The following is a 25,555-nucleotide window of genomic DNA, read 5'->3' as shown; positions in this document are numbered from 1 at the left end:
CATTTTTTTACCTTCGGATTTTCCGCATCTAATGCAAGTCTGAGGGAAAAATCTACACAGAAAACTCAGCGTACCCACAAGAGAAATTGACATGCTGTGGATTTGAAACACGCACTGCAGGTCAGTTTACACTGAGTTAAAAAAAGCACAGTGGGTGTGAGATTTCTATACATCCCATCCACTTTGCTGGAACTGTAAGATGCTGCGTTTTTGACACGGCAAAAATACGCAGTATCAAAAACACACCAAAAGCTCATCGTGAGAAGGTAGCCTTACAGCTCCAGCAAAGTGGATGGGATTTATAGAAGTCTCATTCACACGGTGCTTCTTTTTTACGTAAACTGACCTACAGTGCATGTTTCAAATCCTCAGCATGTCAGTCTCTCTTGCAAGTAAGCTGAGAAAACAGGTGTAGAAATGGTGCAGAAAGTTTGCAACATCAAAAACTCACCAAAAGTTCATCGTGGGAGCGTAGCTATAATAAAGTAATATGATGATAAATAATGATTCACAAAATAGTAAGTTGTAACTTAGTAGTCTTGGGGATAACTTACTGATTGCTGCGGGTTTGAATGAAGCAGAAATGGGCATACTCGACCTCTGCTCCATTTATTAACCCCTTTCTGACGTATGACCTAATTGTACGTCTTGGTGACCTGGGCCGATTGGACTAATGACGTTCTATTAGGTCATATGGCAATCACACCCGCACACAAGCGGTGCGGGGCGATCGCTTCCGGGTGTCAGCTGATTGTCACACCCGGTACTATGTGCGCCGCTCCTGGCACATTAACCCCCTCAATGCTGCGATCGAAGTCGATCGCAGCATTGCGGTGGCAAGGGGAGGTGATCGGGATACTCACCTCCTCTTCCGGCCTCCAGCGCTGTCTGCCGCGGCTTCCCGGATGTTGCCATGACGACCCGATGTCGTCATGACAACATCCTGGTCACCAGACAGCAGGAAGATTCTTTGGTCATGCGCAGTGCATGACCAAACTATCTTCTCACTGTGCATCACTGACAGCCTGTATAGCACAGGAATGGTGCTGCATTCCTATGCTATACTGGTGATCAGAATAAAAAAAGTGAAAGTCCCAGAGTGGGACACAAAATAAAAGTCCAATAAATGTTAAAAAATGAAAAAAATAAAATAAAAAATAAATAAATAAATAATCCACCCAAAATATAATGTACCCGTCAATAAATATTATTCTGCAAAAAAAACAAACAAAAAAAAACAATAAAAGTACACATTTGGTATCGCCGCGTCCGGAACGATCTGACCTATAAAACTGTCCCACTAGTTAACCCCTTTAGTGAACACGGTAAAAAAATAAAATAAAAAACGAAGCAAAAAACCATGCTTTATCATCATACCGCCAAACAAAAAATGAAATAACACGCGATCAAAAAGACGAATATAAATAAAATTTATACCACTGAAAACGACATCTTGTCCCGCAAAAAACAAGCTGCCATACAGCCGAAAAATAAAAAAGTTATAGCTCTCAGAATAAAGCGATGCAAAAAAATATTTTTTTCTATAAAATAGCTTTTATTGTGTAAAAGCGGCAAAACATAGAAAAACGATATAAATGTGGTACCGCTGTAAATGTACTGACCCGAATAATAAAGCTACCTTATCAATTTTACCACACGCGGAACAGCATTAAAAAAACCCACAAAAAAAATTCTGGAATTGCTGGTTTTTGTTTATTCTGCCTCCCAAAAATAGGAATAGAAAGCGATCAAAAAATGTCAAGTGCCTGAAAATGGCACCAATAAAAACGTTAACTCATCCCGCAAAAAACAAGCCATGATATATGACTGTCGGCCAAAATATGGAAAAATTATAGCTCTCAAAATATGGCGATGCAAAAACTAGATTTTGCAAAAAAAAAGCGTCTTTTAGTGTGTGACAGCTGTCAGTGATAAAAACCCCATATGATTCTGGTATCGCTGTAATAGCACCGACCCGAAGAATAAAGTCGTCTAATCACTTATACTGCACGAGGAACGGCGTAAAAAATAAACTCTAGGGTTAGGGTTGGTTTTTTTTTCAAAAGTAAAAAAAAAATAATACTAAAAAAAATGACGATATGGCGACTAGTGTTGCGCGCAAGTGCTCGCTACTTGAGTTTGCATCGGGTGCTCAGGAATGCACTGAGTATTGCGGGTGCTCAAGTGACATGCTTGAGTCTCTGCCCCATATGCTTCGTGGCCAAAAAAACCTTGCGGGGATTGCTTGCCATGCACGAGCGATCTCCGCATGTTTTTTTTTGGGTGTCTAATAACCATGAAACATGCGAGCGGGGACTCGAGCATGTCACTCGAGCACACGCGATACATGGTGCATTCCCGAGTACCCGATACAAACTCACGTAGCGAGCACTTGCGCTCAAGACTAATGAAAACTTATTCAATATGATGACCTAATGTTATCAAATTCTGTGTCGTACCTCTGTAATTCAAAATGTTCACTATACCCCTTGATAAAATCCTTGAGGGGTGTAGTTTCCAAAATAGGGTCACTTGTGGGGGGGGGGGTTTCCACTGTTTAGGCACATCAGGGGCTCTCCAAACGCAACATGGCGTCTGCTCTCAATTCCAGCCAATTTTGCATTCAAAAAGTCACACAGTGCCCCTTCCCTTCTGAACTCTGCCGTGCGCCCAAACACTGTATTTATTCGGTCGTCCATGACAGCACCACGTGAGAGAGAGGATCCGCCCATCAAGGACAGGAAACCTACAGGTTAAAAAGGGCGGCCCTCTCTTCCCGCCTCAGTTTAGGTTTCCTGTCCATGATGGGGGACCTTGCAGGCTTACCTGCAGAAGATGGACTCCTGTCCCAGAGAGGGGCCACAGCAGGTGGTTGGAGCCGGTCCGTCCCGGTCCTCTGGAGACGCCACGGCAGGGCTCATGGGGGCGCCTCCGTGAGCGTTGCGGCAGGCGCGACATCGCCTCACGGGAGGTAGATGTCCGCCAGGTGTGGGGCCGCTAGCGGGCTTCCTCCCCCCCCCGCTACCGCTTGCAGGAGATCCAGGTCGCGCCGGCGGCGCACGTGACCGGCGCGACCTTCTGACACGACTTCCGGTGCGCCGGGCAGGAAGCCCTGTGACGTCACCGGAAGGGGCGGGGCTCGTTTGAATTTTTTGGCGCGAGCAGCTGAACGCCGGCGGATTGAGGACCTGGCGGCGAGTAGCCCACCTGGATCCCACCTGGACCTGGGGAGGAAGACCAAGGAGCAGGTAACGCCCTCCTGGGTAAAAAACAAACAAACAAAAAAAAAAAAACGCACACCCACACATGGTACCGGTATGGCCAGTATATAATGGGTCTGGTAACATACAGAGGTGCTTCCCAGCCCATTCTTACATTGTAAGCTATGGAAGATTCACAGGAGATGTCACCTAGGCAACAACATCTGCTGCAGGAGCAGCCCTCTGGGGAGCCCTCACAACTAGTGGCGCAGCGTCATTCCCGGCTAGGGTCTGGTCGTACAACTAGAAGAGCTACCACTAAGAGCAGGAAGGACGGTCCGGTGCGGCGTGATTCCTCGCCATGCATGCTGGATTCTTCTGCTTCTACGGTACCGAAGGTTCTGTGGGGTGAGTGGAATCTTCGTGAAAGTTCTACTAATGTTTCCTCCTTCTTTCTATCTATGACTTTCTTTTAGAGCAAGAAATGTTCCTCGAAGTCCAAGCACAGAGAGTGTGCCTTATGCAGCTGTCCACTCCCTGATTCATATAGCAAAAGGTTATGTCAGCTTTGTATCAGCAAAATGATATCGGAGGAGACCCCAGATTTTTCCCTAGGCCTAAGAACTTTAATAAGGGAAGAAATAGGCAAAGCATTGCAAGGTTCAGAGTCTGGGCATATTCCTCAAGAAACCCAGCCGGGTTCAGACACTGAGCTATTGGTCGCTTCCTCCTCCGCCTTCTCTTCCTCTGATAGTGAGCCAGATAGACAGTGCTTCCCCCTGAAGGAGGTCGATGCCCTAGTAAAAGCCGTCCGATCTACAATGGGGATAGTGGACTCGAGGGTAGAGAAGTCAGCTGAGGATGTTATGTTTGGTGGTCTGGGGCTAAAGAAGAGAAGGGTCTTTCCAGTAAATTCAAGGGTGAAAGACCTCCTTGATAAGGAGTGGAGAAAGCCTGACAAGAAGGGTAGTGTTCCTCCATCCTTTAAAAGGAAATATCCGTTTGAGGATGCTATGTGTTCCTCCTGATTAAAAGCACCCAAGCTGGATGTTGCTGTTACTAAAGCAGCGAAAAGAACTTCCCTCCCGTTCGATGATATGGGTGCATTGAGAGATCCCCTAGACAGACGGGCTGATACTTTCCTGAAAGGGGCATGGGAGACAGGTGCGGGAGCACTGAGACCAACAGTAGCAGCTACCTGTACGTCCAGAGCCCTGATGGTGTGGCTTGAACAGCTAGACAGTCAGTTGAAGGATGGGACTTCTAGGAAAGACATTATTTCTTCCCTTCCACTGGTTCAGGGGGCGGCAGCTTTTCTTGCTGATGCATCTGTGGACTCGGTGAGGTTGGCAGCAAAGTCAGCAGCACTGTCAAATGCGGCTCGGCGAGCCTTGTGGATTAAAAGCTGGCCAGGGGATTTACAGACCAAGTCCAGACTGTGTACAATCCCGTGTGAAGGGGAATACCTCTTTGGTCAGACCATGGACGACTTATTGGAGAAAGCGGGGGACCCTAAGAAGGGGTTTCCATCAGTACTTCTACCCTCCTTTAAGAGATCGTTCCGGAAGAGGAAATTTTTCCGGAAGAGATATTTCAGGGAGCAAGACAAGTCTGATGAAAGAGGTCGAAAAGGTTGAGGTCTACTCTTTGGTCCATCTCCAAAAATTGAGCAGAAGCCAGGGGATACACAATCAGCCCAGCCCAGGTGGGAGGGAGATTGTCATTTTTTGTCCCAGCTTGGGAACAGATTTCTCATAGTAATTGGATTTTGAGCCTGATTAAGTATGGTCTTAAATTTCAATTTAAAGCATTGCCTCACAAAAGGTTCATGGTTGTTCCCTCCAGTTCTTCCCCAGAACGCCAGGCTGCCCTCGTTTCGGAAGTACAAACCCTAATAAGAAAGCACGTCCTGATTGAGGTTCCGGAAGCTGAAAAGGGTCTTGGTTTCTACTCCCCGCTCTTCTTGATTCCGAAACCGGATGGAAGTTTCAGGACAATTATAAATCTGAAATCCCTGAATAATTTCCTTAAAATACACACCTTTAAAATGGAGTCTTTAAAATCCTTAATAAAGTTACTTTTTCCCCCACTGCTATATGGTAGTGCTCGATCTCAAAGATGCGTATTACCATATCCCAATTCATAGTGATTACCAGAAATACTTGAGGCTGGCCATTGAAATAGACGGGGTGGTTAAACACTTTCAATACACTGCACTCCCCTTCGGTTTAGCTATAGCCCCACGGGTTTTTACTAAAGTAATGGCGGAAGTTATGGCCCATATAAGAGAAAGGGACATTCGAATTATCCCTTACCTGGATGATCTCCTGATAGTGGGGAATTCGTTGGTTCAGTGCGAGACCCACCTGCAGGAGACCATGTCGGTCTTAAAGAGTTTGGGGTGGTTTCTAAATTTAGAAAAGTCTAGACTATCTCCACTCAAGGTACAACAATATCTGGGGGTCATATTAGATTCCAGGAAACAGCTATGCTGTCTTCCAGAAGAGAAAATTGATAGAATCCGTGAGTTGGTAGAACAATGTATACGTAAACCTTCTATGTCACTCCGTAAGGCCATGTCACTATTGGGAACCTTCACCTCCACTTTTCCTGCGGTTCGTTGGTCACAATTGCATTCAAGAGCCTTTCAGTGGGATGTGTTGTACAATAACGCAGCTTTAGAGGGGCATCTAGACCGTAAGTTTACGCTAGGTCCTCGTGCCATATGGTCCCTTCGTTGGTGGTTACGACAAGACAATCTTGCTAAAGGGGTTCCCTGGGAATGTAGTCCAACTGCAGTCTTGTCCACTGATGCAAGTGCTACAGGTTGGGGAGCTCACTTTGAAGGGAAATTAGTGCAGGGAACCTGGTCAAGCAGTGAGCAACAGTTGTCATCAAATGTTAAGGAGCTTCTGGCGGTGCAGCATGCGTTCAACGAGTTCCTTATATATTTTCAGGACCAGCATGTCCGTGTACTCTCGGACAATCAAGTCACGGTAGCTTACATAAACCACCAAGGGGGAACCCGCTCAAGAAACTTGATGAGGGTAGCGAACGCACTTCTGCTGAAAGCCGAAGATCACTGTCTCTCTCTTTCGGCTACTCATCTAAAAGGCAAGGAAAACATCACAGCGGATTTCCTCAGCCGTACTTCTGTAAAAGAAGGAGAGTGGTCCCTAAATACACAAATATTCTCCAGAATCGTAGAAATGTGGGGCCTTCCGACTGTGGACTTATTCGCAACAAGAGCCAATCGGAAAGTGGAAAATTTTTGTTCCTTAGACCCCAGAGAAGGACCCCTGGCAGTGGACGCCTTTATGGTTCCCTGGAGATTTCCTCTGGCATATGCCTTCCCTCCCATGATCCTGCTCCCAGCGGTGATCAGAAAGATCAGGGCAGACCGGGCCAGAGTGATACTCGTATGTCCCTTTTGGCCCAAAAGACCGTGGTTCCCTTGTCTCCGGAAGATGTCCATATCAGATCCTTGGGTTCTTCCGGAGATTCCGGACCTCCTCACTCAAGGGCGACTTTCCCATCCTCCAACCCCGAGTCTACATTTGACGGTGTGGAATTTGAGAGGGTGTTATTGACCAACAAAGGATTCCCTGCAAATGTAGTGAATACTCTCCTGGCTAGCAGAAAACCTGTTACCACCCGTATTTATGCCAGGACCTGGAGGAAGTTTCTGTCCTTTGCAGAAGTTAAGGTGGAGGAGGGGCCCCCTATTGGGAAAATTCTGGAATTTCTGCAGCGAGGCTTAGAATTAGGTCTCACTACCAGTACCTTGAAAGTACAGGTGTCGGCGTTGGGAGCTTTATTTTCTTCCAATATTGCAGATAACTATTGGATAGGCCGTTTTATAAAAGCTTCCTTTAGGTGTAGACCCATTGCCAAAGCAAAGATGTCTCCCTGGGATTTGAATTTTGTCTTAGATGCCTTGACCAGTCCTCCTTTTGAGCCACTAGATTTAGTCTCCCCCAAAATTATTTTCCTAAAGACGGTCCTGTTAGTAGCCCTAACTTCAGCCAGGAGAGTCAGTGACCTACAGGCCCTTTCAATATGCCCTCCATTCACGCAAATTCTGGACGATAGGATTATATTAAAACCTGATCCAGCCTTTCTTCCTAAAGTGGCCACTCGATTCCATAGAACCCAGGAAATAGTTCTCCCAACTTTTTGCTTTCCGCCCAAAAATCAAAAAGAGGAGAGACTTCACACTTTAGTCGTTAGGAGGTGCGTACTAAGGTACTTAGAAGTATCACATGGCTTTAGAAAGGATAAGTCCCTATTTATTTGCTATCAGGGGGCTAGGAAGGGTTGTAAGGCCTCAAAGGCTACAATCGCTAGATGGATCAAGGAGGCCATTTCCTTCGCATACTCCTCAGGGGATAAAGAGATACCAGAGGGATTGAGGGCGCATTCTACCAGAGCGGTGTCAACCTCCTGGGCGGAGAAGACAGGGCTTTCCATTGAGGAAATTTGTAAGGCTGCCACCTGGTCTTCTCCCTCTACTTTCTATAGGCACTATAGATTGGATCTGGGTGGCTCTGCAGATCTCACTTTCGGGAGAAGGGTGCTTCAAGCTGTGGTCCCTCCCTAATTTCCTTATTCTCTGTAATTCTCTCACGTGGTGCTGTCATGGACGACCGAATAAAGCCTTAGTTACTTACCGGTAACGGGATTTTTCGGAGCCCATGACAGCACCTTTATATTCCCTCCCTTCACTGGTGTTGTGCACTCCTGTAGATTTGATTTCTTTTTGTGCACCCTTGTGGGAAATTGATGGAAAGTAATGTACTTAATGTGATTATGTTTTGTTATAACTAACCTTGGCGGTACTCTCATGCTCTGTTAGCTAAACTGAGGCGGGAAGAGAGGGCCGCCCTTTTTAACCTGTAGGTTTCCTGTCCTTGATGGGCGGATCCTCTCTCTCACGTGGTGCTGTCATGGGTTCCGAAAAATCCCGTTACCGGTAAGTAACTAAGGCTTTTCCCCACATATGGGGTATTGGCGTACTCGAGAGAAATTGCACAACAGTTTTTGGGGTCCATTTTCTACTCCTACCTTTGTGAAAAAAAAAAAAATTGGGGCTAAAACATTATTTTTGCGGAAAAAGTTAGATTTTTTTATTTTCACGGCTCCATGTTATAAACTTCTGCAAAGCTCTTTGGGGTTAAGGGTGCTCACCACATATCTAGATAAGTTCCCTGAGGGGTCTAGTTTCCAAAATGGTGTCACTTGTGGGGGGTTTCCACTGTTTAGGCACATCAGGGGCTCTCCAAACGCAACATGGCGTCCGCTAATTATTCAAGCAAATTTTACATTCAAAAAGTCAAATGGTGCTCCTTCTCTTCCGAGCTCTTCCGTGCGCCCAAACAGGGGTTTTTCCCCACGTATGGGGTATCTGCGTGCTCAGAGGAAATTGCACAACAAATTTTGGGGTCCATTTTTTCCTGTTACCCCTGCGAAAATAAAAAAAAATTGGGTCTAAAGTAACATTTTTGTGAAAAAAGTTAAATGTTCATTTTTTTCTTCCACATTCCAAAAATTCCTGTGAAGCACCTGAAGGGGTAGTGATTATATTTAGCCACAGACTGCTTAAACTTACGGCAGTATTTACTTATAAACCTCAGTATTAACGATATATATCAGCTAAGAGGAAAAACTTTTAAAATATCACCTTTATTAGATCCTTAAAAAAATTAATTTTTTGTACCTCCAATGTCCAATATAAACAGCTCATAAACCCCTATTGCATCATAGGCAAACTCCCTATGCACTAGAGGGAGTCAGCACAAAATATTTCTAACCTTATTAAGGACGCAGTGCACAAAAACAGGACACTGTGCAACCCTCTTCTAAATCCCATTGGAAGGAACCAGAAATATATAATGTCAATCCCATCTGGTCCATATAAAACTTAGACATAGTAATAACAAACTATAAATAATATGTGTAGATCTCACCCATTCTCTTGTCCATGGGCATCCTCCAGGTTTTTTTTCCAGTTCAGTAATCTCCAAATATTAAGGATAAAGCTACCCTGTCGTGACCCTGGTGATTGCTCCCGTCCTGACAAGGGCAGTATCCAAGTGTATCTATTACCCCACAAAATGCCTCCCGACGCGTTTCCTCCTCAAAAAGGATTCATCAGGGGAGTGTAACTCGTATCTTGGGGAGCACTACAAAAGAGTGACGAAGTGCTATAAAGTGCTATGTGGTTCAAAATATATCATCTAATGGACCTCACAATGGTGAGTGTCCATTTTTTTTGTGGTACAGAGTACTGTTACCACCTTAAAAAATGCAGATATGTAAAGAGATTTTCGCCAAATTTCCATTTTTTTCACAAATAAACGCAAGTGATATCGAAGAAATTTTACCACTATCATGAAGTACAATATGTCACGAAAAAACACTCTCAGAATCAGCGGGATCCGTTGAAGCGTTCCAGAGTAATTACTTCATAAAGTGACAGTGGTCAGAATTGTAAAAATTGGCCTGCTCATTAACGTGCAAACCACCCTCGGGGGTAAAGGGGTTGTCCAAACGAATAAGTCTGCAGTCACTCTGTGTGACTCCAGAGCTATGAATCCTCCCAGCGCACGGACTGTGCGCTGCGAGAATTCGCTGGTTTCTGAGGCGGGACTGGCATTATACATAATCCTTGGTAGGGCCCGTCTAGTGGGCGCAGCCTCGCTACATACACTTGTATTAAGCGAGGCCGCGCTCCATCTAGTGACGCGGCCATCCAGTGAGCCTCTATACAAGTGTATGGAGCAAGGCTGCGCCCACTAGACTGCTTCTGCCCAGGAGTATGTATAACGCCTGTCCCGGCTCAGAAACCGGCGAATACTCGCAGTGCACACATAGTGACTGCAGACTTATCAGTTTAGACCGGACAACCCTTTTAATTACTTGACTGCTGTATAAAGCCAGCATATAATTTTTAACCCATTTTTTTTTTATAACATCCACTTGACGTATTGCATGTAGTTTGCATCCATTTTTTATGTTAAAAAGGTATATATTTTTTTGTAAATGAACAAAGTGTTTAAATAGAGGTTTTTGAAAGGTGAGAAGTAGGTTGCATTTTTATGTGCAGGTCAGTCTGGCAGAAATGTTTCTTCTTGGTCGAAGAAAAAAAACCTGACCCATTAAACGTATTTCAAAAATACAATTTTTTGCAGCATAGCATTGTTGTCTGTACACCATTATACCCTGCAAGAAAAAGAATGAACAGCAGACAAAATGTGTACCAAAATATGCAATGGTGGTCTACTTTTGTTATTTTATTTCCAATAAAAATGCTAGCAGACACATCAGAAATCATTTTTTTTCTTGTCATTCCAATGTATCTGTCAAGCATACTGTGAAAATGTGATGTGAACACCCCATTATTTAGGCTGCCTTCACACATGCAGGTTTTGGAGAAATGACCTATTTCTTGGCAGCTCCCAATTTGCTGCGTCATTCACTGAATGCTATATAAATGGTAAATTGTTTTTCTAATTTCAGAAATATCAAAATAATGAAAAGAGCTTATTATATTATATTTTAGAATATTATTTCTTCACACAGTTTTTGCCATTTTTTGTGGCTGGTAAAATACTTCACAATTTTTTTTTTTTCATTCATTTTTTGACAATTATTTGTTCCTACAGAGAAGACCAGGGGAAATGCAAATAAAGCCGTATTTAGAGAGCATTGCATCTTTTAAAAATATCCTATAAATATTAATGCATAAAGGCTACAAAATGTCGCAAAAACGCCCAACAGTTTGTTCAATATTTTTGCTGTAATTTTCAGAAAATCTTGCCTAGAATTGCTTGTACAGTAGTGTCTTTGTAGTTTGTGTACTCTTTTTGGAGGTTTTTTAGATTTTGTATTGTAAGTATTAAGATTGTTTGTTTGGCCCATTGTTTGATGAGTCAGATACATTTTTATATAATGTTTTCAGACTAAAATGTACTAAGATATTTTGTTTCTAAATCATTTATATGTCTTGTAAGAAGCACAATATCTCCATGTACTTGAGATACATTGCTAGTAACATGTCTTTTTGCTTCTTCTTCTAGATGATGCAGTGTTTGAAGTTGGGTGCCTTATCTAGAACTACTGCCAGCACGCAAATGAATGTGCAGAGTTCTCGCTCACATGCCATATTCACAGTCCACTTATGTCAGACACGAGTTTGTCCAAAACTTGATACAGTATGTATAATCTGTTTCTGTAACCTATTGTCTCAGTGATTTTAAGGAAATGACCATCCACCCATAAAATGACAATATCAGTGATCGTACCGAAGTTACTCTGTGCTGCTGATGACATGGGCTTTCCTTTAGGGTTCGCTCACGCTAGCGTATAACACGGCCGAGTGCTATGCAATAAAACATCACATTCAGACCAGTGTTATTCTATGGGGCAGCTCACATCCGCAATTATTTTCTCATGCCGATTTGGCATGAGAGAACAATAACCGCGTGCTGCAGGTGCCTCCGAAATTCAGATCACGCTCACCCATACAAGTCTGTGGGTGCATGTGAAATATCAGACTGCACTCAGATGTCATCTGAGTGCAGTGCAATAACAGATGACTGCAATGGAGGAGATGGAGAAATTAATTTCTATATCTCCTCCGCACCTATGCTGTGATTCTCTCATGCGAGGGGATCAGAGCACTGACACTCTGCTCCCGCTCGCAGCACAGTTTGAGCCGAATGTTATTAGCATAGCGCGTCCGATGCTAAACGCTAGTGTGACCCCGGCCTTAGATGTAGTAGATGCTCTTTTGCTATTCCTGCACACCTGCACATGAAACCATTGTTACATCGGTGGTCACAGGTATCTGTTTATTAGTTGATTTACCGGGAAGGCTATGTTCACCTGGTGGAGAAAGTGCATGTCATTTCCTTAAGGAAACCTTACCAAACTAGGTACAATCCAATCAAAAGGCTGCAAAAAACTTCCAAAAAAGGACAGTTCCTGAAGCGGTTTCTGTTTGAAACTGCTAAAAAAAACCAGTGTGTATACCACCTAAGACTTGATTTTCCACGTGTATGGTTCTGTTCACAAGTTGAGACAGAGGTGTGTTTTCTTATTGCAATTTTTAAATTGTGGCAAATGTTGTGCTTTTACTGCAATTGCAGTAAATAAAATGCACTGCAGCCACAATGTGTGAACACAGTCTAATAAGCCCAATTTCTTCGTGATGCTAAGCCACTTTTGGCAACTTTGTATAGTCATTTTTAGAGGAATGTTAGTCATATGTATCTGTAAGCAAATGATTATTATTTGTGTTTTACTGCTACTTAAATATCGTCTTTCAAAGCTTTTTCTTCTCTTTTCATTTACAGGAGAATGACTTGGATAATAGGATAACATCTGAGTCTACACAAATGAACGAGTTTGAAACCCTTACTGCCAAGTTCCATTTTGTTGATTTGGCTGGCTCAGAGCGACTTAAACGTACAGGAGCTACAGGAGACCGAGCTAAAGAAGGAATTTCTATCAACTGTGGTCTAGTAAGATTAAGGGCTTATTTCACAATAGACTACTGTATAACGAACCTCCCTGCCATTGAATTCACTAATCCTTTGTTAGGCTGAGTTCACACGATGCGTTTTTCATGCGTTTCCGCGGCATTTTTGCAGTTGCGTAAACGCCGCGGAAACGCATGAAAAACGCATGGTAGAAGGGCAGCAATGTTCCCCAATGGAAATCCGCATGTGCTGTGCCCATGATGCGGATTTTTCCGCAGCGTAAACGCTGCGGTCAAAAATCCGCAGCATGTCAATTAATTTTGCGGAAACGCTGCTCTTTTGCCGCCATTGACTTGCATTAGACCGCATGGAATCCGCATACTGTATATGTTGATGCGCTTTTCATGCGGTCTAATGTGCGGATGGTACCCGGGTGTGGATGAGAGGACTCTCATCCAGACCCAGGTACCAAAAGAATAAAATAAAAAATATATATATTCTCACCTTCTGACGGCCCGCGCTGCGTCCTGCCGACTTCGCGGTTGAATGAAGAAGGACCTTCGCTGACGTCAGAGTCATGTGACGGGTCACGTGACGCTGACGTCGGAAGGTCCTAAAGTCTTCACTGCCGGCAGCCGGGACCGATGAAGCAGGACACCGGGGGCCATCAGAGGGTAAAGTATAGATTTATTTTTTATTTTTTGACATTCACACACTATATAAATCCATGCCGGTTGCATGGATTTATATAGTGTGAAGTTGACAAGCACTTTCCAAGTGATGCTAAAATCGCTTGGGAAGCGCTTGTCAACCCGCATGCGGAAATGAAAGTGAAGACCGCTTCATTTCCGCATGTCCCTGCCAGGAAACCGCATGTACAATCCGCATGCGTTTTTTCCTGCCAGAGAGATGCAGAAACGCTCAGGAAAAAATCCTGAGCATTTCTGCATCGTGTGCACATACCCTTATAGAAAAAAAAAGATACATCTGTAAGATGGTGTGAGCTTCGGTACATTGACACCGTGGCATGAGGTTTATTCACCAAATATATGTATGTATGTACAGTACAGACCAAAAGTTTGGACACACCTTCTCATTTAAAGATTTTTCTGTATTTTCAGGACTATGAAAATTGTACATTCACGCTGAAGGCATCAAAACTATGAATTAACACATGTGGAATTATATACTTAACAAAAAAGTGTGAAACAACTGAAAATATGTCTTATATTCTAGGTTCTTCAAAGTAGCCACCTTTTGCTTTGATGACTGCTCTGCACACTCTTGGCATTCTCTTGATGAGCTTCAAGAGGTAGTCATCGGAAATGGTTTTCACTTCACAGGTGTGCCCTGTCAGGTTTAATAAGTGGGATTTCTTGCCTTATAAATGGGGTTGGGACCATCAGTTGTGTTGTGCAGAAGTCTGGTGGATACACAGCTGATAGTCCTACTGAATAGACTGTTAGAATTTGTATTATGGCAAGAAAAAAGCCGCTAAGTAAAGAAAAACGAGTGGCCATCATTACTTTAAGAAATGAAGGTCAGTCAGTGCTAAACATTGGGAAAACTTTGAAAGTTTGCAAAAACCATCAAGCGCTACAAAGAAACTTGCTCACATGAGGACCGCCCCAGGAAAGGAAGACCAAGAGTCACCTCTGCTTCTGAGGATAAGCAAAGCACCCCCACACCATCACACCTCCTCCTCCATGCTTCACGGTGGGAACCAGGCATGTTGAGTCCATCCGTTCACCTTTTCTGCGTCGCGCAAAGACACGGTGGTTGGAACCAAAGATCTCAAATTTGGACTCATCAGACCATAGCACAGATTTCCACTGGTCTAATGTCCATTCCTTGTGTTCTTTAGCCAAAACAAGTCTCTTCTGCTTGTTGCCTCTCCTTAGCAGTGGTTTCCTAGCAGCTATTTTACCATGAAGGCCTGCTGTGCAAAGTCTCCTCTTAACAGTTGTTGAAGAGATGTGTTTGCTGCTAGAACTCTGTATGGCATTGACCTGGTCTCTAATCTGAGCTGCTGTTAACCTGCGATTTCTGAGGCTGGTGACTCGGATAAACTTATCCTTAGAAGCAGAGGTGACTCTTGGTCTTCCTTTCCTGGGGCGGTCCTCATGTGAGCTAGTTTCTTTCTAGCGCTTGATGGTTTTTGCCACTGCACTTGGGGACACTTTCAAAGTTTGCCCAATTTTTTGGACTGACTGACCTTCATTTCTTAAAGTAATGATGGCCACTTGTTTTTCTTTACTTAGCTCCTTTTTTCTTGCCATAATACCAATTCTAACAGTCTATTCAGTAGGACTATCAGCTGTGTATCCACCAGACTTCTGCACAACACAACTGATGGTCCCAACCCCATTTATAAGGCAAGAAATCCCACTTATTAAACCTGACAGGGCACAACTGTAAAGTGAAAACCATTTCCGGTGACTACCTCTTGAAGCTCATCAACAGAATGCCAAGAGTGTGCAAAGCAGTCATCAAAGCAAAAGGTGGCTACTTTGAAGAACCTAGAATATAAGACATATTTTCAGTTGTTTCACACTTTTTTGTTAAGTATATAATTCCACATGTGTTAATTCATAGCTTTGTTGCCTTCAGTGTGAATGTACAATTTTCATAGTCATGAAAATACAGAAAAATCTTTAAATGAGAAGGTGTGTCCAAACTTTTGGTCTGTACTGTATGTATGTATGTATGTACAGTGAAGAAAATAATTATTTGATCCCTTTCTGTTTTTGTAAGTTTGCCCACTAACAAAGACATGAACAGTCAATAATTTTATGGGTAGGTTAATTTTAACATTGATAGATAGAATATCCAAAGAGAAATCAGAAAAATCACGTTGTATAAATTAGATCATTTTTTTGCATTTTGCAGTGAGAAATAAGTATTTGATCCCCTACAAACCATTGAGTTCTGGCTCCTGCAGACCAGATGGACGCTCCTAATCATCTCGTTACCTGCATTAAAGACAGCTGTCTTACATAGTCACCTGTATGATAGACCCATGTCCACAGACTCAATTAATCTGTCAGACTCTAACCTCTACAACATGGGCAAGACCAAAGAGCTTTCTAAGGATGTCAGGGACAAGATCATAGACCTGCACAAAGCTGGAATGGGCTACAAAACCATAAGTAAGACGCTGGGTGAGAAGGAGACAACTGTTGGTGCAATAGTAAGAAAATGGAAGAAATACTAAATGACTGTCAATCGACATCGATCTGGGGCACCATGTAAAATCTCACCTCATGGGGTATCCTTGATCATGAGGAAGGTGAGAGATCAGACTATAACTACACGGGGGGAACTTGTTAATGATCTCAAGGCAGCTGGGACCACAAGAAAACCATTGGTAACACATTACGCCTTTAAAGGTTTTAAATCCTGCAGTGCCCGCAAGGTCCCCCTTCTCACGAAGGCACATGTGCAGGCCCATCTGAAGTTTGTCAATGAACACCTGGATGATTCTGTGAGTTATTGGGAGAAGGTGCTGTGGTCAGATGAGACAAAAATTGAGCTCTTTAGCATTAACTCAACTCGCCGTGTTTGGAGGAAGAGAAATGCTGCCTATGACCCAAAGAACACCGTCCCCACTGTCAAGCATGAAGGTGGAAACACAGGACTACTTCACCACATCAATGAGAGAATGGATGGAGCCATGTACCTTAAAATCCTGAGTGACTACCTCCTTCCCTCCGCCAGGACATTAAAAGTGGGTCGTGGCTGGGTCTTCCAGCAAGACAATGACCCAAAACATACAGCCAAGGCAACAAAGGAGTGGCTCAAAAAGAAGCACATTAAGTTCATGGAGTGGCCTAGTCAGTCTCCAGACCTTAATCCCATAGAAAACTTATGGAGGGACTTGAAGCTCTGAGTTGCCAAGCGACAGCCTCAATATCTGAATGATTTAGAAATCTGCAAAGAGGAGTGGACCAAAATTCCTCCTGACATGTGCACAACCCTCATCATCAACTACAAAAAACGTCTGACTGCTGCGCTTGCCAACAAGGGTTTTGCCACCAAGTATTTATTGTTGTTTGCCAGAGGGATCAAATACTTATTTCTCACTGCAAAATACAAATAAATTTATCTAATTTATACAATGTGATTTTCTTGGATATTACCTGTCTGAACGTGCACAGCATTATTTTGTATTCAACATGGCCACAGCTAGTGGGAAACAGGACATGTCCAAAGGTCCCCACTGTTGGACCGAAATGTCGCCATATGGGCCATTAAAAATCACCTATTTTTTTACTATATTGTGTGTTGCCTCCATATTTTTGTGTATGTATATATATATATATGTATATGTAAAATAAACTCACTAAATTGATAATGTGAGTATAATCTAAAACTTAACTTTTAATAAGTGTATATGAAAGGACAAGTAGATATACAAAGGCAAAAATGGTCATACACATAGAATAAAAAGTACCTGTATTAATCAGGTAGAGATAAGGGAAAACGCCAAATCCACAGTGGTGGGTTTGGGCTCTGTGTATAGAGCCGCTCCAAAATCTGCAAAGACCACAATGGTGGTTATAGGCCTGATTTCAAGAGTTACTTTAAAAATGATACTGCTGTGATGTGCATAAGTCCCTTACATAAATTCTGACCAGACAAGTACACCTAGTTATAATGCAAGAATAGTCAATTAGCCTGGCATAACCGTATAGCACACCAACTCTACTCAGTACCATATTGGTGGTCTTGGCAGGTTTTGGAGTGACTCTATACACCGAGCCCAAACTCATCACTGCTGATTAGGTGTTTTCTCATCTTTACCTCTCTAATCCAGGTTCTTTTTATCCTATGTGTATGACCACTTTTGTCCTTTTATATCTAATTATTAAAAGTTAAGTTTTAGATCATACTCACCTTTACGGACCTACTGTATAAAAATGTGAATCAAACTGCCAGAGTAAAACAATCCCATCACGTGCAGCAATACAATGAATTATGATATACATCAAAGTGTTGCAATCATTATATGTAAAACTAATGATATTTATAAAATAATTAAAATTAAACTGTAGAGAGAGTAGAACAGAAAGCAACCATGACTAAATAGGAGAATTTCTCCCAACAAGTAATTAGTCTTGCATTTATTATATAGAGAAAACCGTAAAGGAGGGGAAAAAAAGTGAAAAAAGGAGTAGATTGAGGGGTAAGGCTTGGGAAACGCCCTAATGTTGGATAAGACTTATAGAGAATTATCCCTTCTAGATTCCTAATCTTGCCTATATTAACTGGACGGTTTTAATTCCACCCAGTAGAGCCAGGTGTTGCATAAAGTATCCTGTCTATTATATAGAGAAGCCATTATGTCCTCCTTGTGCAATGACATCCAATCTAATCCCTCCGCAAACTGATTTGCCCTAAACATCCCCCTAGAGATCCAAAATGGAAACACTGGCTCTGTCCGGATCAAAGAAAACTCAGGAGAACCAAGGGTTAGATAGAGATAATGGGATGGCAAGAGAAATGTACTTAGCTCTGAGTTGGAGCAGCACCAATTCGTAGTACTAATAATACGGTGAGATTTTAATGTAGGAAATTTAGTATTGACTAACCACGGCAGGGCCGGGAGTGGGACCAGCAGTAATCTCTGCGCTATCTGAGCCCAAGGCTTCTGAATGACGTGTTGACACCAATCAGTTACTCGAGACATATAAGTCGCTAGATAGCACAACCTCAAATCAGGTAGGCCTAAACCACTCTGATTTTTGGGTTTACAAAGAAAAGTAAACTTAAGTCAGGCCGGTTTATTTGCCCATATGAAGGCCATGTGTAACCATTCAATGGCTTTAAAAAAATGACACAGGAATTCTTATTACATCATTAAATGGGAACCTTCATTAAAAAGCTTTCCTATTATCACAATAATGATGGACTAACCTTAATCTAGGCAAGCCATATTCACAATAATGATGGCATAACCTTAATATAGGTAAGCCATATTCACAATAATGATGGCCTAGCCTTAAAATAGGCAAGCCATATTAAATCAGTATGAGTTTGGCTCTCCGCCCCATCGCCATCAGCTTTTTGAAGGGGCCATAGCGCTCAGTTAAGTGCTGCAGCCTCTTCATTGTTAATACTGCTCTGTATACTTGCATGCCATCTGTATAGTAGTGGCTGTCTGGGTATTGCAGCATTGTCCTATTAATGGGACATGCCTGCAATACCTAGCACATTTGGGTGTTCTGACAGTAAGAGCCCTATGAATCTAATGTTATCCAGGAAAACCCCTTTAATATTTTAAAAACATTTTCATTTAACTGAATATTTCCTTCTGCAATAATAATAATAATCTTTATTTATATAGCGCCAACATATTCTGCAAGCTAACATAGGGCAAAAATATGTTTCAAATGCAATTATCCTCAGAGGGCGTCATTGTGAATAAATGTAATTTTAAATTTTGAATATGTCTATACCCTCTAATGAGTCATAATTTTTATTTTAAAGCTGGCCCTTGGAAATGTGATAAGTGCTTTAGGAGACAAAAGTAAAAAAGCCACGCATGTGCCTTACAGGGATTCCAAGCTGACAAGGCTACTCCAGGACTCCCTTGGCGGTAACAGGTAATATTATATATACATAATAAATATATATAAAATGTAGTATATACAGTACTGTGCAAAAGTTTTTAGGCTGGTGTGAAAAAAGTGTTGCAAGGTAAGAATTATTTAAAAATATTGTTAAAGGGAATCTGTCACTCCTGGGAGTTAAATCTGTCACTCCTGGGAGTTATCAGACCGCCAATATGGGCATCCAGATGATAGAAATGTGAATCTATACTTACCTGTATGGCCCATGTTAGCGGTGTTGTGGCTGTGAAATTGCTTTTTATTACTTGTGGGTTACGCTGTGTTCCCGTCCAGGGGACGGGAAGAAATCCCCCCTACTTGTTTAATTAAAATATTTCTCACCTCCCCTGCTGTCACAGTGCCCTGTGACGTGCAGTACCCATGGCCGGATTCCGCGCCTGCACACTTCACCTGTTATTTCCCTGCTGTCTGTGTACAAGTGTAGAGCAGGGATCTAGTGCACAGGTGTCGAGAAGTCAGAGTGATTCGCCGGCGCCTGCCCACTAAATCCCTGCTCTACATTTGGCGGGATCCGGCCACGGGAACTGTACGTCACAGGGCATTGTGACGTGCTGGGGAGGTGAGAAATATTTTAATTAAACAAGTACGCGGGATTTCTTCCCGTCCCCCGGACAGGAACACAGCGTATCCCACAAGTAATAAAAAGCAATTTCACAGATACAAGACCGCTAATATGGGACATACAGGTAAGTATAGATTTACATTACTATCACATGTATGCCCATATTAGAGGTCTGATAGGCCCCAGGGGGTGACAAATTCCCTTTAAGTTTTATTTTTTTATCAATTAACAAAATGAAAAGTGATTTTAAACAAAATGTAAATCTAAATCAAATCAATATTTGGTGTGACCAGCCATTGCCTTCAAAACAGCATCAGTTCTTCTGGGTACACTTGCGCACAGCCTTTTTTTGTTTTGTTTTTACAGTACGTTTTTATTAAAATTTAAAGTAAGAGTAATAATGCATCAAGATAACAAAATACAAAAAAACTTTTGAATAAGAAATTATGAAAAGAAGAGCATTAAGGGGTGTGTGGCTGAGGGAGAGGAAAGGAGAAGGTATGGGAGGTGGGAAACCCAAGAGGGAGTCAAGTTCTGACCAATGAATGTAGTTTATTAAGAGGAATCGGGGTGTGTAGGATCCTGTAGGCATACTGGTGGAGTGGCAAAAGGAGTCTGGCTCCTGTATTCTGCCCAGGTTGAAAAGACTATCTCGAATTTATGTACCTTGCCTTGTTAGTATAGTTGATAGTTTCTCATTGATCATATACCATGAGATTCATCTTATAACTTCTGAGATGTCTAGCCCTGGTTTTCTCCAAGCTGAGGTGATCGTTTGCTTGGCTACTAAAAAAAAATAAATAAATAAGGGCATGGGGATATTTGGGGATTATTTTTTTAATAAAGCCTCCCAGGTGGTTTTCTTATATGGTACATGTAGTTTGTGGACTGGCAGCCTCTGAAGCACTGCGATGAGTAGTTAGGAACAGGGTTGACCACTCTGGCCGAAGTCAGATACGATCTCATCATAACTTTATAATTTGTTTCCAACATCAAAGTATTGAGTAATCCGCCTGTGGTGGAGGACCAGATTTGTGTCCAGTCTGTCTATTAAAGTAATACCAATATCAGATTCCCAGTGGGAGGTGTAGGTAAGATGACATCTGTGGGAAGTATGGTTTAAATGAGTATGGAGGAGTGAGACCGTGAGGGTTTAGGTGGCATCTCTGTTTAAATTAAGTTAGAGAGTATGGTGGGGTTACGCTCCTTACGAAGTAATGAAATGTTTGGGCTACAGGTATCTCCACACATCTTTAGAGGGAAAGTGACATTTGTCCAGGAGAGTAGGAAATGGACTGATACCATCTACATTAAATAGCCTAGTGACCCCACTCTGATCCATGCTAGGGGGGACTCCGCGCCTGGAGCCAATTGAGTGTTATACAACAAGGTTACTAAAGGTAAAAAGGGAGAGATAAGGGCTGAAGAGTATTTTAATTAATCCCAGATGTTAAATGAATGGATTTATTATTATTGGATTTGAAATATATTAACTTTGAGTTGGGAGGAACTAATAAAAAAGGTATAAAGGGTTAATGGGTGGCATTCTGGTGCTTCCAGGGAAAGCCAAAGAGGTGGTTCAGAGGATGCATGATATGTTAGTTGGGCCAGTTGAGCTGCTCAATAGTATTTAGTCAGGTTCAGGCGGTGACGGTACATTGTGACCCTATTTACATGGGGGAGGCCACCTCCAGACAAAAGAATGAATCTATTGTTGAGTCGTTTTAAGGTAGTGAGATGGGATCTACTCCAGAAGAACATGTTGTTTGTTTTTTATTTGTAGTTCAAAAGAGCTTTAATAGTACATTTTTAAACCCCAGTCTGCTTTTAAGTATTTGTTTGAGCAAGACCTTGCTGATGCAGTTTAACTACCTTGTGTCTTGATGCTTCTGCTTAGTTTTTTTTAAGAGGTCTAACCTGTGACATGAAATTGGCTTCCACAACCTCACCTTTGGAGCAGAGTTGGTCTGTTCCTCACCCTGTTTTAAGCCTTCTACACATCTGTTTCAGTTGATGTTTCAGTTGTGTTTCAAGTGGGGTACCACAAAGCTCTGTCCTGGCCCCAGTGTTGTTCAGCATTTTTATAAATGATCTAGATAAGGGAACTGAAGGAAAATGAATCAGATTTGCAGATGATGCAAAGCTAGGAGGGATAGTTAACACTAGAGAATACTGAGAAAGGATTCAGCAGGATCTAGATAAGCTTGAACAATGGGAATCGACTAAGGCTATGTGCCCACGATGCAGAAATGAAGCAGAAAATTTCTGCAGCGTTTCTGCATGGTCTTGGCAGTCAAAAACGCTTGCGGATTTTGACGCGTTTTTGCAGCATTTTTACATGCTGATTTGACTTGCGTTTTTCAAGTCCATTGGGACCTCAAATCCGCATGCAGAAACGCACAAATAATGGACATTATGCGGATTTTTCCGCAAGGAAAATCTGCTGCGGAAAAATCCGCAGCGTGGTGTAAGGCAGCACTAGTCATCATAATGGGGGATACTTGCTTCGCTGCGACAATCAATGCACACGTGCAATGTCTTTCCATTTTTAAACAATGCTCAGCAGTTTATTACTTCATAAACCGCATATGACCGGGTCCAACTCTCTGGCACGCCGACACACATATATATAATATTCATGAGCCAAGTGACACACAGACCCACTTGCTCCAGGTACAGCCTTCAGCAAGGTAATCATATAGCTATTTCCATAGCAATGTCCTTATAACGTAGTGTATTACCTTTACCAGGTTAGCTGTCTCAGTCCATTACTCCGCCACCACTGTGGCTTTGCGGCTTCCCAGGTAGGGGTCTCCAGCCGTCGTTCCCTCAAAGGTCACTGACATCCACACAGGATCCAGGCTTTGCCTTTCAGGACTCTTCCTCAAGCCTCTGCCTTCCAAGGCCACTAGCATCCACACAGGATCCAGTCTTTGCCTTTCAGGCTGCCAGGCTTCACTCGGCCTCACTAGGCCCCTCACAAACGGTGTCCCACACACACTTAGCACAGGCCTCACGCCTCACACTGAACACACCTGTCTCCCATCAAGCAGGGTTTTTATATGCATCCCGTGCACACACACACACATTCTGACAGGACCTTGCTGATGTCACAGTCATGTGATCAGACAGACATTCTGTGCGTGCAGGACCTGTGCTATGTCACAGTCATGTGACCAGTCACCTGAGGGGGAAGGTACATGGTCAGGAAAAACACATCCTGGACCATTACCGTAATGCCAGCAAGTCGCTGCATTACAGTGGGCACAGAACATGCAGATTTTCATTGGGGATCATGGGGCACGGATTACCAAGCGTTTTTAAAGCGTTTCTGCTGCGGAAATCTGCATCAAAAACGCTTGAAAAATGCATAGTGGGCACACAGCCTAATAGAATGGTATTTAACAGGGAGAAATGCAAGATTCTACATCTAGAAAAGAAAATGAGATTGGGAGGAATAGATCTAAGCAACAGCACTTGTGAAAAAGACTTGGGTATACTAATAGATCATAGACTGCACATAAGTCAACAGTGTGATGCAGCAGCAAAAAAGGCAAACACAGTTCTGGGATGTATTAACCACTTCGCGCCAGAGGCTGTTTTCGCCTTCGTGACCAGGCCAATTTTTTCAATTCTGACCACTGTCACTTTATGAAGTAATTACTCTGGAACGCTTCAACGGATTCCCCTGATTCTGAGATTGTTTTTTCGTGACATATTGTACTTCATGATAGTGGTAACATTTCTTCAATATCACTTGCGTTTATTTGTGAAAAAATCGGAAATTTGGCGAAAATTTTGAAAATTTTGCAATTTTCAAACTTTGAATTTTCATGCCCTTAAATCAGAGAGATATGTCACACAAAATAGTTAATAAATATCATTTCCCACATGTCTACTTTACATCAGCACAATTTTGGAACTAACATTTTTTTTTGTTAGGAAGTTCTAAGGGTTAAAAGTTGACCAGCGATTTCACATTTTCCAACAAAATTTGCAAAAACATTTTTTTAGGGACCACATCTTATTTGAAGTGACTTTGAGGGGCCTTTATGACAGAAAATACGCAAAAGTGACACCATTCTAAAAACTGCACCCCTCAAGGTGCTCAAAACCACATTCAAGAAGTTTATTAACCTTTCAGGTGCTTCATGGGAATTTTTGGAATGTGGAAGAAAACAATGAACATTTTACTTTTTTTCACAAAAATGTTACTTTAGACACAATTTTTTTTATTTTCACAAGGTAACAGGAAAAAATGGACTACACCATTTGTAGTGCAATTTCTCCTGAGCACGCTGATACCCCATATGTGAGGGAAAACCACTGTTTGGGTGCACTGCAGGGTTTGGAAGGGAAGGAGCGCCATTAGACTTTTTGAATGTAAAATTTGCTTGAATAATTATCGGGAGCCCCTGATGTGCCTAAACAGTGAAAACCCCCCCACAAGTGACACCATTTTGGAAACTAGACCCTTTAGGGAACTTATCTAGATGTGTGGTGAGCACCTTGCACCCTCAGGTGCTTCACAGAAGTTTGTAATATTGAGGCATAAAAATAAAATTTTCACATTTTTCCCACAAAAATGTTTTTCATCCCCTAATTTTGCATTATCATAAGGGTAACAGGAGAAATTGCACCATGAAATTTGTTGTGCAATTTCTCATTACAGGGAATCTTCCGTCATGGGTTCCGTCTGAGGCTATGTGCCCACGATGCAGAAATGCTCAGGATTTTTTCTGCATCTCCCTGGCAGAAAAAAAACGCATGCAGATTGTACATGCCTTTTCCTGCCAGGGACATGCGGATGTGAAGCGTTCTTCACATGCATTTCCGCATGCGGGTTGGCAAGTTCTTTCCAAGCGATTTTAGCATTACTTGGAAAGTGCTTCTCAACTAGGTCACACTATATAAATCCATGCAAATGGCATGGATTTATATTGTGTGACCCAAAGAATGGTAAAAAATAAAAAAATAAATATATACTTACCCTCTGATGGCCCCCGGTGTCTTGTTTCCCTCCGTCCTGGCTGCCGGCAGCGGTAGACTGAAGGACCTGCCGACGTCAGCGTCGCGTGACCCGTCACATGACTATGACGTCATCGCAGGTCCTTCAGTCCATCGCGATTTGCCGGCATGAAAGGATGAGTGCAGCGGGGTCTCCAGAAGGTAAATATAATCTTTATTTTTTATTTTATTCTTTTTTTTCACAGTTTCTATGGTACCCGGGTCCGGAGGAGAGTCTCCTCTCCTCTAGACCTGGGTACCATCCGCACATTGAACGCATGCATTCCGCATGTCCTTATCTAGTGAAGCGGAATGCATGCGTTCTAATGCAAATAAATGGCGGCGAAAACGCAGCACTTCCGCAAAATAATTGGTAGTGCTGCGTTTTTTTCCGCAGAAATTTCCGCAGCATGTGCACAGCACATGCGGATTATCATTGGGGAACATGGCAGGCCTTCTACCATGCGTTTTTTAAGCGTTTCTGCAGCGTTTTTGCCTATGCAGAAATGCTTAAAAAGCGCACGTATTTCAGAAATTTACACGGAAGCTCTGGTGTAAAGCCCCCGTCACACTAAGCGAGATCGCTAGTGAGATCGCTGCTGAGTCACAAGTTTTGTGACGCAACAGCGACCTCAGTAGCGATCTCGCTACGTTTGACACTTAGCAGCGACC

At 42.6% G+C, this 25,555-nt stretch overlaps 1 protein-coding gene across 10 annotated transcripts in view; it reads left to right on the top strand.

Moving 5' to 3' along the window:
• The window catches only part of KIF21A (kinesin family member 21A), a 180,254-nt gene that overhangs the window by 80,094 nt on the left and 74,605 nt on the right, over window positions 1-25,555 (top strand). For all 10 annotated transcript variants that reach the window (XM_073652160.1, XM_073652161.1, XM_073652164.1 and 7 more), the window contains exons 5-7: window positions 11,279-11,413; window positions 12,557-12,724; window positions 19,172-19,287. In XM_073652160.1, the coding sequence (XP_073508261.1) occupies window positions 11,279-11,413; window positions 12,557-12,724; window positions 19,172-19,287 (419 nt within the window). The remainder of the gene's footprint in view (window positions 1-11,278; window positions 11,414-12,556; window positions 12,725-19,171; window positions 19,288-25,555) is intronic.

This window comes from Phyllobates terribilis, unplaced genomic scaffold, assembly GCF_046119375.1.
Source record: "Phyllobates terribilis strain yellow unplaced genomic scaffold, ASM4611937v1 Scaffold_11__3_contigs__length_659146591, whole genome shotgun sequence".
Classification (NCBI taxonomy): Eukaryota; Metazoa; Chordata; class Amphibia; order Anura; family Dendrobatidae; genus Phyllobates; species Phyllobates terribilis.
The sequence above is the reverse complement of the archived record's forward strand: the minus strand, read 5'-3'. Positions and strand labels throughout refer to the sequence as shown.